We start from the raw sequence: 21028 nt of genomic DNA, 5'->3' as shown, positions 1-21028 counted from the left end.
ATCAGGTTACAGTATTTAGCCTTTTCTGGTCATTTGCATTACACGCCCTTGCAGTGAGGAAAAGACCATCAAATTCTCCAATGTGCAGTTCGCACAATTCATTGACTTGAGAATTGTATGACCTTTGACCTGTTGATATTACCAACGGTACAGTACATCCAATCTAAACAAAACTGACAGGATTTAATCTAGCCCTGTATCTTCCAGCTGCATAACTTTTATGATGTTGATTCAATATGACTGATTCTGATTGTCCACTGCAAACCTCCAGTAGCCGCCAATAGCCCAGCTAAATGGTACGAATGGTAAAAACGTGTAGGCCTATTGGTGAACCTGTCTCTCATGGGAGGATTTGTGGAGATAACCCCTGGGAGGAGGAGTAGGAGAAAGAGGGAGGAAGGAGAGGGCGAGAAGGGGAGGAGGTTATTTTAAGCAATCAGGGATTCTGAGAGACCCTCCCTCCATCCCCCACCCCTTCCCGCCATGGACAGAGACAGGACAAGCCTTCTCTGGCTGACCTCTGTTTCACCCGTACCTCAACACCGTCCCAAACCAGTGGTGAGTTACAGCTCAGGGATCCTGTGAGCTGCCGAGTCTCCCTTTAATAAGGGCCAGGCCCGGGCCCTATGGCTGCTCTGCCGAGGTCACCCCGGCTCCAGACACGCACCGATCACATCACCCTACCCTCTGCACCGCTCCGAAGCCTGGGGTAATTCCTATCGGCCTGGTGGGAGAGAGAGAGAGAGAAGAGACAAGAGAGAGAGACCCATGCAGTTTGGCTGGAGTGATTCATCTCACTAGGGTCCATTTCGGGGATTTTTGACGTTCATCTTATTCCAGGCACGTGCACCTCCTCGCTTTCTCACGACCCCAAGTTGACGGAGCCACATCACTGACCTTGTGGTGTACTTTTTTCTTGTCCTGAGCATAAATGACAGTTTCTGTGATTCAGATGTTGCAGAAATGGGCCTGAGTGCTGCAGAGTGCTGCAGAGTGTTGCAGAGTGTTGCAGAAATGGGCCTGAGTGCTCCTTGAAAGCATGACAACACAATGGGAAAGAGCAGCACCTGTTTGCAAATACATCATTAGATATGGAATGCTCTGCTTTACCTTGAAATCAGAAAGTGTGTGTTTTCTTTGACATTCGGATATGGAAATGTCCTATATAGTATTTTCCCTTCTTCTTTTGTAGTGCTCATTTTCTATAATGGAGTCCACACAGAGTCACATGTCTCCCACCATCCCTGATCCCTCATTCCAGTGAGTCTGCAGAGCATTGAGACCCCTGGGAAGGGATGTGGCCTGAGCCTGGGCCTGTGTGATGGAACCAGTAGAATCATGTCAGAGCATGTCACGTCTACCCTCCACCTCGTATTTAAAGGTAAATAAAGGGAACCAAGACTGGTTCTCTACCATCATCTCATTATTTTTCCACAAAGTGGACACAATGTCAGTATGGCAGGGTTTCCTCCATCTTAAAACAAGCTTAAATGTATTTGTACTGTATGCTAACGATATACCATTTTGCTTTCTAAGGTAAAGGTACGTTAAAATCCATGACCATCTCCCCAAATAATCCATGCCATTTCATCCATATTCCATAACCAAGCACGTTAAAGACTGGAGTCGTCTTTTTTGAGGGCGTTCGGGAAACCTAAGTCTCTAGCAGCTATAAATTGTGTCGAGGCAGGCAAGCCAGTGCAGGGCTGGGGAATGGAGAGAGTGAGGAGGGACAGGCAGAAGCTCTCTCTCCTTATAGAGTCTGAGGGTCTCCATTTCTCCCTGGGTTTAACCCCTCTGACCCCTCCTCATTCGCCTCTTTTATTGGCTGATTTATGGCTGTACGGGGGAAGAAAAACACTGGTGCCACGGCCATCCCTTTAATAAATGACCCAAGCATCTATCTTCATCTCAGAAGAGAACCCAGGTTCCACCGGGGAGGAAGGTATGTGGTGACTGCGGGAGAGTGTGCATTTGGGAGTGTGTTAGTGGCCTATTGTAGCCTTTGTGTTGGCTGCTGTGTGTAAATTGGGCTCTTGTGCGTGTTGTTGTTTTGCATACAATATGTGTAAGTGTGATTGATGGAGAAAGAGAGAGAGAGAGAACATTTGAGTCTGCATTTCTTGGACCAATAGGTCTATAATTGTGCTCGCACGTAAATTGATGACACTTGTAAACTCAGAAGCAGATTCATGACCCAGTTATTAACACAACATTTTAAACAATTCTGCTGCGGTTATGGATATCATAGAATGGACAATGGTATTTTCAGATGGTAATAGAGAGGAACATCTAATTGCAGGTTTAAAACTTCATCCACAGGTTGCTCCGTGTATGTGTGTGTGCCTGTGTGTATGCATGTGTACACATGCAGTGCACGTGCATGAATATGTGCCTGATGCCTGTTTGTGTGTTTACAGCATGGTGAGAAAGCCCTGGCACATGAATAATAGCCCGTGTTGCAACACAGGCAGACGGGCCAGAGGAAGACTTTTCCCCCTCTCTTCTCGTTGTTTCTCTCCCCTCCCTCCCTCCCTCCCTCACCCAACCCCTGCCCCTCTTCTCTCCCCAAATGAAATTCTTTGGAAAGTCATTTTATATCACCCTTTGAACGTGCATTGAACTGTAACAGCACCCCATTGGAAACAAAATAAAAGGATAGGAGAGGGAGGGAGAGGGGGGATGGGGCAAGGAGGAGAATTATAATTCTTTGCAGGCCTTTGGTATTAACCCAAACACCATAGCTGTCAGTGGCTCAGAGAGGGAGGTGCGAGGGGCAAACATTCAGTATTAATTGGCACTTTGTAAGCGCTGAGCCTTCCTTTTGTGGGGGAAGTGGATGAGAGAGAGAGTGACCGAGGGAGAGAGAGAGAGAGTGACCGATGGGGGGGGTTGAGAGAGAGAGAGAGACAGAGAGAGGGACAGAGAGAGAGAGAGAGAGAGAGGGACAGAGAGAGAGAGAGAGAGAGAGAGCTCTTGTTGTTGTAAGTTTGTTGGGCCATGCTGAGGGTGTTTACGGTTCACTTCTTATCCTTTGTTAATTGGTCTTTCTCTCCCCCTATGAAAAAAGAAGAATTCATCTGACCCCCACCCAACCACCCATTCTCCCTCAGCCTCTCTCTATCGCTCTCTCCCTCTACAGTAGCCATGCAGATCAGTTAAAGAAGGAGTAACGACCAACGAGAGTACATCCACATGAATGTTCGCAGAACATAATTAAGCTCCAATGTAGGACCAAAACGGTTTGATTGCACATTCTGTTATAACACGTCATTGGAACGATGCCTTTGTTGAGGAGCCTGAAAACATTCCAAAGTCGTCTAAATTGGAACACATGACATCCAACCACACCATTTTAATTGGGAGGCCAGTCAGAAAATAATCGCTCAATGTATTTTTCACACAGAGTGAAGTGTAAAGCATGACTGAGTACAGGGTGGAAATTAAGATAAGAATGATGGGGGAAAGATAGAAGAAATAGACTTCCCCCCCAACAGTTCCAAACATGTGTTAAACAACCATCCCCAATCAGGAGCTTCTTCGACCTCATCTTAAACCCCGTTAATGGAGCCGATAGAGAAGAATGGGCCAAAGCAACTCTCTCTCTCTCTCCTCCCTTCCTCCCTTTCTCCCTTCTCACTGCATCCTCCCTTGTGTTTGGGGCTAGCTCATACAATTAGAGAGGGAGCTGAAGAGAAAGGAAGGGACCTGTCTTTGGGCGAGAGACAGGGGGACAAGGGTTGGCCTGCTTCACAGCACCTCTGGCCCCTCTTTCTCCCAGTGAGTGATGTAAACAATAATAGTGCCAGGACTGAAAGGACACAGGTGTCAACCATTGTGCTGCTCTGAATGGGGCTGGGGGAGGTCAGGGGGGCACATCGCCGGCTCAGCCACACTGTTTTTATTCACCATCGTCTCTTTCATATTGTCTCCTTTCTCTCATCCTCCCTTTGTTATTACTAAGGAAAACTGTTCGCCAAATACTTTTAGCTGTTTGCACAGGCTTCATGTTGGAAAGGCTTAACATTTCTGAGCATGACTGGTTCACCACAACACAAAGGTCTGGTTTGGTGTGGTCTCTAACATGTTTTAAGATTTTATTAATCTTTTTGTTTTCTTTGATCATATCTTAAAGACAGAAGACAAAAAATGAAAATATAAAACGTCATTTTTTTCACTAATTTATACAACATCAACTAACACTTCAATGTAGTCTGTATTTATACATAACAAGTAGTGTACATACCATAGTCAAACGTTTTCTCATTACACCTGCAAAGCGGAGTTATTTCCCAAACCTAGACCAAACACATGCTTCCTGAGGGGAAAGTACATTCTCACAGTATGAACTGACTGAATCCACACTGAAGGCAACATATAAAACCTATCAAATGTGTCTAAGGCTGACGCTGCAAGCAGAGACCACCCCCAGCCTACAACAGCTACAGTACCTCACCATAAGCATATTAGACCCACGTGCAGAGGTTAGATATGTGGGAGAAAACAGGACCTCCACCAGAGATAGAGGAGATGCTTCGCTGTACATCAGCATTTTCTAGTGATTTACACATCGTCATCCTCCCTTCCTTCCCCAACAGAGAGGAGATTCATGAGTCCTACTCTCACCAGTGGGCCACCCATTCTCCAGGCTATGGATGATAAATGCCACACACACACTTTTGCTTGCTTGCTTGCTTGCGCGCGCACACACACACACACACACACACACACACACACACACACACACACACACACACACACACACACACACACACACACACACACACACACACACACACACACACACACACACACACACACACACACACACACACACACACACACACACAAACACATTGACTAAACATCCAAAGCCATTCTTCCCATGTTGCTCACAGGAGCTAGTGATGGCGACTGGATGAAGATTTGTGGACTGGTGTGCTTTGTGCTCAAACTCCCAGGGCCAGGCAATACCATAAATTGAGATCAGCAGCTGATGGCTGTGGTGCTCCACACTGTTTTAATGGATTATGATTATGGCATGACATTTCTGCTATCTCGACAGCCTGGTGGCACAAATCCCCAAATGCAAACACATGTTCTCTGACGTGTTGATTTTAACTACAGAGTAGAAACATTTCCTTAATGATGTTTTCTGTCATTTGCCTTGCTGGGCCACACATTCTCCACAAATATCTCATTTCCATGACATTACAGCAGGGTACAAATCACGAGACAGCACAAATACCCTACATGAAATCTAGAATCAAATCACATTTTGTAGATGATAGTAATGCATGAAATCTAGAATTAAATCACATTTTGTAGATGATAGTAATGCATGAAATCTAGAATCAAATCACATTTTGTAGATGATAGTAATGCATGAAATCTAGAATAAAATCACATTTTGTAGATGATAGTAATGCATGAAATCTAGAATTAAATCACATTTTGTAGATGATAGTAATGCATGAAATCTAGAATCAAATCACATTTTGTAGATGATAGTAATGCATGAAATCTAGAATCAAATCACATTTTGTAGATGATAGTAATGCATGAAATCTAGAATCAAATCACATTTTGTAGATGATAGTAATGCATGAAATCTAGAATCAAATCACATTTTGTAGATGATAGTAATGCATGAAATCTAGAATTAAATCACATTTTGTAGATGATAGTAATGCATGAAATCTAGAATCAAATCACATTTTGTAGATGATAGTAATGCATGAAATCTAGAATCAAATCACATTTTGTAGATGATAGTAATGCATGAAATCTAGAATCAAATCACATTTTGTAGATGATAGTAATGCATGAAATTGGAATGTATTCTGCAGTTCCTGGCCATGAGAAACATATTAGGTGAATAATAGGTTGCTTAAAGCGAGCGTGATGTTAGTGTCCATTGGCCATTATTTCATCAGATTACTACGGTGACTTGAAGGAAAATTCCACCCAAAAACTACATTTTGGTATTTGTTTCATTAATCCATTGTTGATATAGTTCCAAAATGTTTTGCATGTCAACGATAAAGTTGTCAAGATATATAACTGTCCAAATACCAAAATACAGCTGCTATGATGCAAAAAAAAGTACCCACGGTACACAGTCAATAACAATGCCCTACTGTAGTCTCTAACAACACATCATGGTAGGATCCTGTCTGAGAACCTGGCTGGACTGGGTGTGTCTTCAGTGCATGTCTCTTTGGTGTGTGTGTGTGTGTGTGTGTGTGTGTGTGTGTGTGTGTGTGTGTGTGTGTGTGTGTGTGTGTGTGTGTGTGTGTGTGTGTGTGTGTGTGTGTGTGTGTGTGTGTGTGTGTGTGTGTGTGTGTGTGTGTGTGTGTGTGTGTGTGTCCATGCGTGGGCTCCATGCTTGGTGGAGATGCTAGACGAGGGTGAGGGGATTTATTACCAAACATTAGGAGCACTAATCTGTTGCAGGTGTTACTGGCTGCTATCCCAGGCGGTGCCTGCTCTCTTCCCCAAGAGGCCCCAACATGTGTGTGTGTGATTCTGTTAAGTTCAACATTCTTTAGAAGGACCATGCTATCTTCTCACAATATCAAATGGAACCTCAGAGAATGACTTGATTTCTAAGTGGACCAATATGGTTCAATACAATACTGATTTAAGATGTGATCGAACATGTCAAGACAGAGGTGGTCACTTCTAATCAATCAGCCAACTCAAAGGAATATCATAGACAGGTTGGACAGACTGGGTTCGAATCCTAGGGCTGCTGCACGCCATAATACTGTGTTAGCTGAGCTGAGCTGACCTGAAGCCCAAGCATTAGGAGCTAATGCAAGACTACAGGTCTCATGCAAGGTTACTTTGCATGCAAGCAAGGTTCACTGAACCACCTCCATTACACAGGGAAATAGTACATCATGATTATGTCATCTACCGGCCCCACCATGTTTCAACCTTCACTTCAACACCCCAAGGTTACATGGAGCTCCCTAGTCTCTTGTAGGGATGGCGCCCGAGGTGCAGTATTTAAATACAGTGGACCACCAAGATGGATTACACTGAGCTGGTAAAAGGCCTGAAGGGCCGCTGGGCTGATGAACAATGACACCAGGACACAACAGGGACCTCCCCCTCCCGGCAGAATGCCACACAGCCTACTGTGACAAGCTAGGACATGGAGTGGTGGGGTAGTAGCTGGGAGGTGGGTGGGTGGTAGTTGTGGCGGGTGTCCGCTATGATTTACAATTAAAATATACTAAAGACGAAAAAAGTAAGCGAAACTACACCCTAGAGAACACTAGGCACATTGAGTACACTAGAGTCCAGCCCAATCATACATCTATGGGAAAGCGAGCATTAAAATAAGGATTAAACAATACCGTACTACTGAAGTATGGATTCATGCACATTACAGTACACTACAGTGATTTTATTCCATTGAGGGTATATCATGGTAGGGGGATTTGGGAAAGGCCATACGAGCGGAGATAGTACAGGTGCATCAGTGTCAAGACCAAGAGAGTAAAAAACAGCTTCTATTACCAGGCCATCAGACTGTTGAACAGCCATCACTAGCTGTATACCATGTGACCATTCAGAGAGGCACACACACACACACACACACACACACACACACACACACACACACACACACACACACACACACACACACACACACACACACACACACACACACACACACACACACACACACACACACACATACACACACATACACACATACACACACGTACACACACGTACACACACGTACACACACGTACACACACGTACACACACACACACACTCTCTCTCTCTCTCTCTCTCTCTCTCTCTCTCTCTCTTCCTTCTCTCCTCTCCTTCTCTCTCTCTCCCTCTCTCCCTCTCTACCCTCTCTACCCTCTGATCCCTCTATCCCTTCCTTCCTTCCTTCCTTCCTTCCTTCCTTCCTTCCTTCCTTCCTTCCTTCCTTCCTCTCTCTCTCTCTCTCTCTCTCTCTCTCTCTCTCTCTCTCTCTCTCTCTCTCTCTCTCTCTCTCTCTCTCTCTCTCTCTCTCTCTAAGCCAATGCTGCTGTTCCATGTTGTACAGACATTAAACCACTGGACACTTCCCGTTTCACACAGAGTATTTAAATACTCTTACCGACATACAGTAGCTCACTATAATAGATCTACTGCTGTACATATCATTCTTAGTATTTCTTGTGTAAATTCTGTCAGTGTATATTTGTATTTTGGTTACTCTTACAGTGCTATTTGGGTTGTTAATTGGATTCATCCCAAAGTTCTTGATGTCTTGTTTTTGTAATTTTACATTTGAATTATTTGTGTACTTGTTTGACATTTTACTGCATTGTTAGGACCTAGTGACATAAGCATTTGCACCCACTATACCATCTGCTAAACCAATAAACTTTGATTTGAGGTTAAAAAAAAATCATGCCAGATTTACTATGAGCATGTTTGAACCTAAAATGCCTCAAGTCTGGGTTCTGCTTCATTTCTTAGCAGCCACTGCCCTCAAGTGGTTGACATGGGGATTGTTCATTGAGGTAATAGAAAAGCTATCCTGGTGGAACCAGTCTGATCATGCTGTGACTCATAGAAACTAAATGTGGGTGCAGCAGTCAGTCTGCTTGATCAGGCTATAAAAAGGTACTTCACACTACCTGACATGAACCTTCCTCTCCCCTTATTGATTACCAGTGTTGGGGAAGCTACTCTGAAAATATAGCTTACGAAGGAAGCTACCAATTACTTCACAATAGAAGAAGTTAAGGTACACTAAAGCTAAGCTTAAGAAAATCTAGTTTATTGAACTGAAGTTACTTTGAAAAAGTAGATCACTACATCCAAACTACTTTGCGATAAATTATCATATGTACATCTGAAATGTCCTAGACTACAAATTGCAAGAACAGATCACTCTGGAGTCAGATGTTAAGAATTGATAATATAGCCTATTAAACACAAAAAGTGAGAATTAGGCACACAAAAAGGGTTTCAAGTGAGAATTGGGCAGGTATGATGCTGAGAAAGAATTCTTGCTTAATTCACCCATATTTTATTTATTTTTGCAAAAACAGTAGTGTGTAGTTAGCAACATCGCTACATGGCAGAAAAGTAATTTACTACTAAAAGCACTACCAAGATTTGAATTGAGTTAAACTACCACCAATCTACTGCAAAATGTAATTAAAGAACTAGTTGAACTACATGTATGTAGTTCACTACTCCCCAGTACTGTTGATTACATGTGGATATCATTCAAAAGCAATGAGAGAGGGGATGGACAAAGTTCAAATTGTAACATAAACATGCAGAAATGTACCACAGAAAAGCAACCAATTATACAAAGAAGAAGACCAACAAGTAACACAGTTTTACATGAAAATCTTCCAATATACAGAACTGTTTATCATTTAAAGAACTGTGTTTAAATTATCAATGTCAGAGAAGTTGGCTGTAACAGCATTTTTTTTAAATCAACAAATAAGTGTAAACCAAATTGGGAAAAATGCAAAAGCGATATTATCGTAATGTATATTTCAAGCAAATGGTTCATATTTATACATGTTACGTAAAGACATGTCCCTGAAGTAGGGGAACCAGTCTCTGATGAGACAGCAATAGTACCAGAACCAGGGATAGTAAGACTCTGTCTGTTGCGTGGCTCCAGAAGTGATGATGTGCAGAGCCGCCTCACTGGCCGGCCAGGCTTGGATGTTGGTGATGCCCCTGTAATACAAACAAAGGTGACTATTTGAAATGTGTCCAAGGAAACTTGTATTTGCATGTAACAACCATCAGGTCAATCATTAAATCATTGACTGTATTCCAGGCTTAAGTTTACATACTGTAATATTAAACCTGACTGAACTTGGTATCAAAAATAGCTCACCTGACTTTCTCCATAGCCGAGTCTGTATCGATCAGGCCCAGGATGCAGATGGTGATGGACACGTTGCTCCTCTGCATGGAAAGCTCATGCTGCAACGTCCCAAAGAAGCCGTTCAGGGCAAACTTGGTGGACGTGTACGGAGCCACAAACGGACTGCTAATTTTTCCTGAAGGACCAAAACACTAGCCAATCATAGGTTCAGGGTCACTTAATGGTGCATTTCCATATAGGATTTACCCCAGTGTTTAACCCAAAAGCATCAGACTTTTCTGTTTCCATCTACACGGGGCCGGCACCCGTGTCTCACTGGGTCATGTGTCCGGTGGATCTGCTCTCACTTGGGGCCAAAGCCAGGCCACCGGTACTTTTCAGCTGGCATTTACATAGCAATGGCTAAATTTGGACATCAACCCCTTCTCATAAAGCAAATGTTTCGATGATGCAGAGATAGTTGATTCTGCTCCTCACTAACATAAGGGTGTATACACTAGTATAACACTGGTGTTACAGTGGAAAAGCAGCATTAGAACACTTTGCGTAGAGAGAAGAGCTCTCATTTACCTAACAAGGAGGTGACGACCACAATGGAACCCTGACTCTGCTCAAGGGTAGGCAGAACTGTCTTTGCCATCTGCAGATAGCTGAGGAAATTCACCTGTGAAAAAGAAATGAAGCAGGAAGATTATAGTTAGTCCCGTGTGGCTCAATTGGTAGAGCATGACGCATGCAACGCCAGGGTCGTGGGGTTGATTCAGTATGAAAACGTATGCACTCACCACTGTAAGGTGCTCTGGATACGAGCATAGTGGTATATGTGATATAGCAGTACTTGTGATTAAGTTACCCCACCTGCATTAACCATCTAGTGTGTTCCACATCTCTATCCCACATGGCGAATGGGCTGGGTCCTATGTGGTTCAGCACCAGGTAGTCCAGTCCTCCCAGCTTGTCCACAGCAAACCTCACCACTCTCTCTGGGTCAGACAGATTGGCCATGTCTGCTGCTATGTATAGAGCTTTCTGGGCCCCCAACAACTGGCATTTCTCTGCTACCTGCAATACAAGTGAGTGTTTGCATAAGGGTAACATAATCATGAAAAACATTAAGTAATCATGTTTTATTAACGTACTGTATGTACAGAATACACATGGTATACCGTCCAATGAAATAATAAAAGATAAGAATACAAACAAAGTAAACGGCTCAGTAGAATAGAATAAATAGTTTAGCAGAAGTATAATATAGGAAGTCAACATTTATAGTCCAATATTTACACGTATCAGAGAAGGGGGGGAATAGTGTAGCATTAGCAATAGTAAATAAGAGTCTGGGAGCAGCAGTTGTGATGTGTGTATAGCATGAACATGTATGATAGTGTGTGTATGTCTGTGTGGATGTGTGCGTGAATGAGTGCATGTTTGCTAAGGAGTGGAGAGTCAGTGCAGGTGGTCAGTCCATTTCAAGTGTTCAGCCTCCTGATGGCTTGTAGATACAAACTGTTTCTGAGCCTGGTGGTAACAGACCTCATGCTCCTATACGGTCTACCCAACGGTAACAGAATGAACAGCTTGTGGCTGAGGTGTGTGGGGTCCATGATGAGGATGCAAGACTTCCCCAGGCACCTTTTCGAGTATATGTACTGGTCCGTCTTCACCACCCACTGGAGGGCATTGTCATAGAGTTAAGTGGGAGAACTAATGGCTAGAGACACAGACATTGACGAAAACACCTAATTGAAGTGTTACTGACCTGCTGTAGAACCTTTTCCCTCCTGGCTGTAATAACCACCTGGGCACCAAAGCCGGCGAGGTGATATGCCATTTGTTCACCTATTCCCGTACTGGCACCAGTCACCAGGACCCGGGCACCCTTTAACGACTCTGAAAACCAGCCATTTTGAAAGTCATTACAGTAAGTCATTACATCTTACATTATAGTTTGTCTAAATGCAATTCAAAAGGGAAAAACAAAGACAAGGGGAAAGAATGGGGACTGTTTAATGTCGACGTAAGGCCGTTCAAGAAAAGATGCAACTGATGTGGTGTAAAGTATGTGCTGAATCCTAGACCTGATGGACACTTTTCTGGCATCCAACTATCATGCTGATATGGATCTTCATGTCTGTCTAGGACTTAATGTCTAACAATGAACAATGTGGAATCTTTGCAGGCACGTGCAGAGATAGGAGTCAACCTGTGCCCAGCACATGCCCCTTTGCCCTCCCACTTGCCAAATGCCGTTTTGGTTGGTGGTATAATATATACAGTGCATTCGGAAAGAATTCAAACCCTTCACTTTTCCAACTTTTGTTACATTACAGCCTTATTCTAAAGTGTATTCAATCGTTTTTCCCTCATCAATCTACACACAATACCCCATTAAGACAAAGCAAAAACATGTTCTAGATTTTTTGTTCCAAAAATTATAAAAATACATTAAATATTACATTTACATTATTTACATAAGTATCCAGACCCTTTACTCAGTACTTTGTTGAAGCACCTTTGGCAGCGATTACAGCCTCAAGTCCTCTTGGGGTATGATGCTACAAGCTTGGCACACCTGTATTTGGGGAGTTTCTCCCATTCTTCTCTGCAGATCCTATCAATCTCTGTCAGGTTGGATGGGGAGCGCCGCTGCACAGCTATTTTTCAAATCAAATACCATTTTATTGGTCACATACACGCATTTAGCAGATGTTATTGCGGGTGTAGCGCAATGCTTGTGTTTCTACTGTAGCTCAAACAGTGCAGTAATATCTAACAAGTAATATTTAACAACTTCACAACAATACACATAATACACACAAATATAAGTGAAATAATTGAATTATGAACAAATAAATATTTGGATGAGCAATGTCAGAGAGGCATAGACTAAGTTACAGTAGAATAGAATAGAATACAGTATATACAGTGGGGCAAAAAAAGTATTTAGTCACCCACCAATTTTGCAAGTTCTCCCACTTAAAAAGATGAGAGAGGCCTGTAATTTTCATCATAGGTACACTTCAACTATGACAGACAAAATGAGAAAAGAAATCCAGAAAATCACATTGTAGGGTTTTTAATGAATTTATTTGCAAATTATGGTGGAAAATAAGCATAGAATTCGTTTAGCTTATCTGGTAGGCTCGTGTCAATGGGCAGCTCTCGGCTGTGCTTCACTTTGTAGTCTGTAATGGTTTACAACCCCTGCCACATCCGACGAGCATCAGAACCGGTTTAGTATGATTCGATCCCGGTCCTTTATTGACGCTTTGCCTGTTTGATGGTTCGTCGGAGGGTATAGCGGGATGTCTTATAAGCTTCCGGGTTAGAATTCTACTACTTGAAAGCGGCAGCTCTAGCCTTTAGCTTTAGTTGCCTGTGATCCATGGCTTCTGGTTGGGGTATGTACGTACGACCACCGTGGGGATGATGTCATCGATGCAGTTATTGATGAAGCCAATGACTGATGTGGTGTACTCCTCAATTCCATCGGAGGAATCCCGGAACATATTCCAGTCAGTGCTAGTCTGTGCTTCCCTTCGCTTGTGAAATTCAGTGCACAACAGCATTGTCATTTCCTGTCACAACTTGTGGACTTGTTTAAGTGTTGCCAACGTTACTTTGCTACCTGCCAACTTTACAGTTTTTACTTTTTAATTACTGTTTTATATTTAAATGTTTCCCCTTGGACGCTTTATCTGGGCATGGCTCTTCAGGACCTCCACCAGCCAAGGCTAAGTAGTAACATTAACATTGTGCCTTCTAATTGCAGTCGCTGCACTCATAATATACAGGAGAACGATCGCCTGATGGTGAGGATAGCCGTGCTGCAAGCCCAGCTTCAGACGCAATCGTTAGGCAATTACAGTGAGCGAAAAATGTATTTGATCCCCTGCGTATATTGTACGTTTGCCCACTAACAAAGAAATCATCATTCTATAATTTGAATGGTAGGTTTATTTGAAGAGGTGAGAGACAGAATAACAACAAACAAAAAAACAGAAAAGCATGTCAAAAATGTTATAAATTGATTTGCATTTTAATGAAGGAAAAACATGCAATGAAACATGACTTAGTACTTGGTGGTAAAACCCTTGTTGGCAATCACAGAGGTCAGACGTTTCTTGTAGTTGGCCACCAGGTCTGCACACATCTCAGGAGGGATTTTGTCCCACTCCTCTTAGCAGATCTTCTCCAACGTCATTAAGGTTTCTAGGCTGATGTTTGGCAACTCGAACCTTCAGCTCCCTCCACAGATGTTATATGGGATTAAGGCCTGGAGTCTGGCTAGGCCACTTTACTGAACCACTCCTTTGCCTTGGCTGTGTTTAAGATAAAGCATAGCAGTGTAGAGTGTGAACAGACAACACAGAGTTACACATGGAGTAAACAATTAACAAGTCAATAACACAGTAGAAAAAAAGAGAGTCTATATACATTGTGTGCAAAAGGCATGAGGAGGTAGGCGAATAATTACAATTTTGCAGATTAACACTGGAGTGATAAATGATCAGATGGTCATGTACAGGTAGAGATATTGGTGTGCAAAAGAGCAGAAAAGTAAATAAATATAAACAGTATGGGGATGAGGTAGGTAAAATTGGGTGGGCTATTTACCAATAGACTATGTACAGCTGCAGAGATCGGTTAGCTGCTCAGATAGCAGATGTTTGAAGTTGGTGAGGGAGATAAAAGTCTCCAATTTCAGCGATTTTTGCAATTCATTCCAGTCACAGGCAGCAGAGAACTGGAACGAAAGGCGGCCAAATGAGGTGTTGGCTTTAGGGATGATCAGTGAGATACACCTGCTGGAGCGCGTGCTACGGGTGGGTGTTGCCATCATGACCAGTGAACTGAGATAAGGTGGAGCTTTACCTAGCATGGACTTGTAGATGACCTGGAGCCAGTGGGTCTGGCGACGAATATGTAGCGAGGGCCAGCCGACTAGAGCATACAGGTCGCAGTGGTGGGTGGTATAAGGTGCTTTAGTAACAAAACGGATGGCACTGTGATAAACTGCATCCAGTTTGCTGAGTAGAGTATTGGAAGCTATTTTGTAGATGACATCGCCGAAGTCGAGGATCGGTAGGATAGTCAGTTTTACTAGGGTAAGTTTGGCGGCGTGAGTGAAGGAGGCTTTTTTTGCGGAATAGAAAGCCAACACTAGATTTGATTTTAGATTGGAGATGTTTGATATGAGTCTGGAAGGAGAGTTTACAGTCTAGCCAGACACCTAGGTACTTATAGATGTCCACATATTCTAGGTCGGAACCATCCAGGGTGGTGATGCTAGTCGGACGTGCGGGTGCAGGCAGCGAACGGTTGAAAAGCATGTATTTGGTTTTACTAGCGTTTAAGAGCAGTTGGAGGCCACGGAAGGAGTGTTGTATGGCGTTGAAGCTCGTTTGGAGGTTAGATAGCACAGTGTCCAAGGAAGGGCCAGAAGTATACAGAATGGTGTTGTCTGCGTAGAGGTGGATCAGGGAATCGCCCGCAGCAAGTGTGTGTTTTGGGTCATTGTCATGCTGGAATACCCATCCACGACCCATTTTTAATGCCTGGCTGAGGGAAGGAGGTTCTCACCCAAGATTTGAAGGTACATGGCCCCGTCCATCGTCCCTTTGATGCGGTGAAGTTGTCCTGTCCCCTTAGCAGAAAAACACCCCCAAAGCATAATGTTTCCACCTCCATGTTTGACAGTGGGGATGGTGTTCTTGGGGTCATAGGCAGCAGTCCTCCTCCAAACACGGCGAGTTGAGTTGATGCCAAAGAGCTCCATTTTGGTCTCATCTGACCACAACACTTTCACCCAGTTGTCCTCTGAATCATTCAGATGTTCATTGGCAAACTTCAGATGGGCATGTATATGTGCTTTCTTGAGCAGGGGGACCTTGTAGACGCTGCAGGATTTCAGTCCTTCAAGGCGCAGTGTGTTACCAATTGTTTTCTTGGTGACTATGGTCCCAGCTGCCTTGAGATCATTGACAAGATCCTCCCGTGTAGTTCTGGGCTGATTCCTCACTGTTCTCATGATCATAACAACTCCACGAGGTGAGATCTTTGCATGAAGCCGCAGGCCGAGGGAGATTGACAGTTATTTTGTGTTTCTTCCATTTGCGAATAATCGCACCAACTGTTGTCACCTTCTCACCAAGCTGCTTGGCAATGGTCTTGTAGCCCATTCCAGCCTTGTGTAGGTCTACAATCTTGTCACTGACATCCTTGGAGAGCTCTTTGGTCTTGGCCATGGTGGAGAGTTTGGAATCTGATTGATTGCTTCTGTGGGCAGATTTCTTTTATACAGGTAACAAACTGAGATTAGGAGCACTCCCTTTAAGAGTGTGCTCCTAATCTCAGCTCGTTATCTGTACAAAAGACACCTGGGAGCCAGAAATCTTTCTGATTGAGAGGGGGTCAAATACTTATTTCCCTCATTAAAATGCTAATCTATTTATAACATTTATGATTTTTTTGTTGTTATTCTGTCTCTCACTGTTCAAATAAAAATACCATTAAAATTATAGACTGATAATTTCTTTGTCAGTGGGCAAAAGTACAAAATCAGCAGGGGATACTTTTTTCCCTCACTGTAAGTGTAGGAAAGGATGAAACAGCATCTTTGCCACCAACAAGTACAGATTAGAGGTCGACCGATTTTTTTAAATTTTTTTTACACCTTTATTTAATATTTAATTAACTATGCAAGTCAGTTAAGAACACATTCTTATTTTCAATGACTAGTTTATCTAGCGTGTCCTGCGTTGCATACAATCGATGCAGTGCACATTCACGAAAAAGGACTGTCGTTGCTCCAAAGTGTACCTAACCATAAACACCAATGCCTTTCTTAAAATCAATACACAGAAGTATGTATTTTTAAACCTGCATATTTAGCTAAAATAAATCCAGGTTAGCAGGCAATATTAACAAGCTGAAATTGTGTCACTTCTCTTGCGTTCATTGCACGCAGAGTCAGGGTATATGCAACAGTTTGGGCTGCCTGGCTCATAGCGAACTAATTTGCCAGAATTTTATGACATAACATTGAAGGTTGTGCAATGTAACAGGAATATTTAGACTGATGAATGCCACCCAACCGGAACGGTTTCATATTTCACTGAAAGAATAAACGTCTTGTTTTCGAGATGATAGTTTCCGGATTTGACCATATTAATGACCTAAGGCTCGCATTTCTGTGTGTTATTATGTTATAATAAAGTCTATGATTTGATAGAGCATTCTGACTGAGCGATGGTAAGCACCAGCAGGCTCATAAGCATTCATTCAAACAGCACTTTCATGTGTTTTGCCAGCAGCTCTGCTGTTTATGACTTCAAGCCTATCAACTCCCGAGATTAGGCTGGTGTAACGATGTGATGTGAAATGGTTAGCTAGTTTGCGGGGTGTGCGCTAATAGCGTTTCGAACCTTACTTGCTCTGAGACTTGGAGTAGTTGTTCCCCTTGCTCTACATGGGTATCGCTGCTTTGAGGGTGGCTGTTGTCGTTGTGTTCCTGGTTCGAGCCCAGGTAGCGGCAAGGAGAGGGATGGAAGCTATACTGTTACACTGGCAATACTAAAGTGCCTATAAGAACATCCAATAGTCAAAGGTATATGAAATACAAATGGTATAGAGAGAAATAGTCCTATATTTCCTATAATAACTACAACCTAAAACGTCTTACCTGAGAATATTGAAGACTCATTGTAAAAGGAACCACCAGCTTTCATATGTTCTCATGTTCTGAGCAAGGAACTTAAACGTTAGCTTTCTTACACTTTGTTTTTGCATTATTTTTCATTATTTATTTGAGGCTAAATTGATTTTATTGATTTATTATATTAAGTTAAGATAAGTGTTCATTCAGTATTGTTGTAATTGTCATTATTACAAATAGATTTTAGAAATCGTCCGATTAATCTGTATCGGCTTTTTTTGTCCTCCAATAATCGGTATCGGGACTCAAGGCTGTAATCGCTGCCGAAGGTGGTTCTGAATAAAGGGTAAAGGGTCTGAATAATTATGTAAATGTCATCTATAATTGATTAATTTATCTAAAAAGCTGTTGTTGCTTTGTCATTATAGGGTACTGTGTGTAGATTGATCAGGGAAACAACAAGTGTAATACATTTTAGAATTAGGCTGTAAAGTAACAAAATGTTGAAAAAGTCAAGGGGTCTGAATAATTCATGTTATAAAGTAATTTTTTATGACCTTTTTTCAGTTGGAGCACTTTCCCCCTGAAAGGTATGTGCACGACCCTGGATCTACATGAGTAGAAACAGTGGGAACATTCATTATGGGCCACAGAGAATTAGTACTTTAAAAACGTATGAATCAAGTTGATTGTTCGATTGTAGTTTGCTGCTTTCTGGTTATGAAACAAACCCAAGGCTAATTTGTGGTGAGAAACAATTTTACTGCTCATGAAAAGGAAAAGGACGTCACGCTGCTTGCTTGGCGCTGATGTTTCACAACATCCAGAGAGGAAGAAGAGAGAGGCCCATCCTTCCAGCAGATGGTGTTTTTCCGCCCACCATGAAAGGAGTTTTTGTATGGAGGTCAATGAGAGTGTCGAACTTGGTCAACAACAAAAAATGTATTGCTTATTTGCTACTTGAGGTTTATTTAATTGAATAGAAGTTTCATAATGCATCGGTTGTTACTATTATAAGTTGGACACGTGCCATCCCCGCAACTTTGAGAAAAAACACTTTTATGTTGGAGTTGTCTCAAGATGGCTATACATATTCACGGAATGACGCTAGTGGCATAGCATCTCTCCATTGAATACAGGCGATTGATGTCAACAACCCTAATTGAAAATTCCAAAAATTATTAAAATAATGAGATGGCTCCATCAATCTAAAGAAAGGAGAAGCGGGAGCTAGAGAGCCCACCGTGCTGCTTTGTGGACAACTCCCATTGTTAGGACGAAGTGACAAGTATCTTGTCACTATATCCATAATCTTTGACTATAGTGATAGCCTACTCTAGCCTGATGATCAACTACTACGGGTTCCACCCTAATCCAGTTATGAGTGGAACGACGTAGTAGGCTGTAGTTCATTCCAATTTCACACGGTTGCCTCTTCTGAATCATTTTCAGGCACATGGTCACTAAATTACTGTATGTGTAATTTATTGTACTCTATTGCACTCAATAACCCTGAAAGTTCCATTGGAAAAGTGTTTGGGAATTCATTCACATAAGGTTGGTTATCAATGACTGCATGCATTACTCATCACTTATAACCTGTCTTGACAGGGAAGATCAACCTGGTTTCACATTCTTTACATTACACCAGTATTTGGATTTAAACATGTAAGTAATGTGCAGTAGCGGTGCGTGGGTAAAATCACTGCGGAAGCCAAGCCAATTAAAACCTATTCAGAAGGGGTGTGAATACCCATTGACTTTTACCACATTTTGTTACGTTACAGCCTTATTCTAAAATAGCTTAAATAATGTTCAGCGACGATCCCCATTCAACCTGAATGAACTTGAGAGGATCTGCAAAGAATGGAAGAAAGTCCCCAAATACAGGTGAGCTAAGCTTGAAGCGTCATACCCAAGAAGACTCGAGGATGTAATCGCTGCCAAAGCTGCTTCAACAAAGTACTGAGTAAAGGGTAATGTAAATGTGATATTTCCGTTTATTTTATACATTTGAAAACTTCTAAAAACCTGTTTTTGCTTTGTCATTATGGGTTATTGTGTGTAGATTGACGAGGGAAAACAATTTAATCAATTTTAGCTTCCCTTGGCACCCATGAATACACACCACTGGTAATGAGGGGAATTTCCAATGTACTTATAAAAAAGCTTCTCGCAAATGATATACAATTTAATCAAAACTTTGCAGCAAGGCATTTCAAAACCAAAGTCATATTATCTCAAATGTATTAGATTCACTTTGAAACAGTGGTACTTGATGAACTGAATCATCATTCAATCCAATTTGATCATGTGAGGATATCATATGATTTAATAACAGATGGTCCTCTTATTATTATAAGGTCACTATCACAAGAGACTCACCATCTGGCAATTGATAAATTAGACACACAATTAAGGGCTGTCACAGTATCTATTTTACAAACCAAAGTGTGATTTCATTCAGTTTTGACAAATACAATACTGTACTTGTGGTGATGTGTGGCTTACACACGTTAGATGTTATTACCATTTCAACCTTTCCCTGTTCGAGGTCTAGCCCTGAACCCAACTATATCAGTTTGATTGTTTAGTTTTGTTGCCAATTAACACTTCTCTAGTAGCCTTCATCTACCAGAATGTTTTTAGATTTGTTTTCTATAATTAATGTGCTGGTATTTTTTTGTCTCAAAGACACAAGCCTGGTTCCATCTGTACTCATCTGACAAATTAATAAAACAGTATACTGCCTTTATGTGCAATTTTTGTGAAACTGAATTATTATGAGTATTTGAGGTTTCATAAATCAAATAGCATATCATGTGTCTGTAATGTGTGACAACTGTCTGAAGTGCAACAACTACCCTCTGAGGTTATACTGGTTCAGGGCCTGTCATTTTAATGTTGTATTTAATTTAACCTTTATTTAACTAGGCAAGTCAGTTAAGAACAAATTCTTATTTTACAATGACGGCCTACCTACAAATTATGTGATCATAAAATAGCCTGTAGCCAACAAAAGGTTGCACAGACCAGTCAAGGATTGTGAAGCAGTACACATCTTACCTGGGTCAAAAGTGGGTCCACTCCATTGGAAAGCAACAAAAGCTGCACCTATAACACCAACTATTAAGAGTTTAGTAAGAACCTTCATCTTGCGACTGCTATAACCAACTCAATGGTTTCATGCAACTACTATTTATTGTGAGCCAAACAACTTAACAATACGTTTTTAAAAATCCCCTCGTTAGATATTTAGATGTATACTCTCAGGCTTCTCTGCACTTCAGAAACTTCACAGGACAAGCAATAACAATTCATAGACACATTTTTGTTGGTGAAAAAAACATCCTTTATAAGAGGCTTATCTCATTTAACTTGAAGCAGGCGGAGTCTTTTGTACTTGAGACAGCCTACCATTGTGCCCCAAATCCAAGTATCATAAAACCAATCCTCATACTGTATCCTTTTTTTTAGGGCGAGGTATTAT

General features: G+C 41.9%; 1 protein-coding gene across 1 annotated transcript; it reads right to left on the bottom strand.

The window, feature by feature from the left end:
* Window positions 1-9039: 9039 nt before the first annotated feature.
* On the bottom strand, window positions 9040-20850 carry LOC118395672 (hydroxysteroid 11-beta-dehydrogenase 1-like protein). The gene is made up of 6 exons (XM_035789544.2): window positions 20605-20850; window positions 11641-11771; window positions 10740-10943; window positions 10452-10545; window positions 9891-10056; window positions 9040-9727 (listed from the first exon to the last, which is right to left on the bottom strand). Exons 1-6 carry the CDS (start codon window positions 20690-20692, stop codon window positions 9538-9540), a joined length of 873 nt encoding a protein of 290 aa, XP_035645437.1. The 5' UTR covers window positions 20693-20850; the 3' UTR covers window positions 9040-9537.
* Window positions 20851-21028: the final 178 nt, after the last annotated feature.

The sequence above is a fragment of the Oncorhynchus keta genome, chromosome 1 (assembly GCF_023373465.1).
Source record: "Oncorhynchus keta strain PuntledgeMale-10-30-2019 chromosome 1, Oket_V2, whole genome shotgun sequence".
In the NCBI taxonomy this organism is placed as follows: Eukaryota; Metazoa; Chordata; class Actinopteri; order Salmoniformes; family Salmonidae; genus Oncorhynchus; species Oncorhynchus keta.
Note: the sequence above shows the minus strand (reverse complement) of the source record. Positions and strands in the feature narration are given on the sequence as shown.

Excerpts from the sequence above, each read along its gene's own strand:
- LOC118395672 (XM_035789544.2), bottom strand. The coding sequence starts at position 20,692 with ATGAAGGTTCTTACTAAACTCTTAATAGTTGGTGTTATAGGTGCAGCT. Across the intron at positions 10,057-10,451 it reads GGTCGTCACCTCCTTGTTAG|GAAAAATTAGCAGTCCGTTT; the intron begins GTAAATGAGAGC and ends TTGGTCCTTCAG. Across the intron at positions 9,728-9,890 it reads TCGGCTATGGAGAAAGTCAG|GGGCATCACCAACATCCAAG; the intron begins GTGAGCTATTTT and ends TTTGTATTACAG.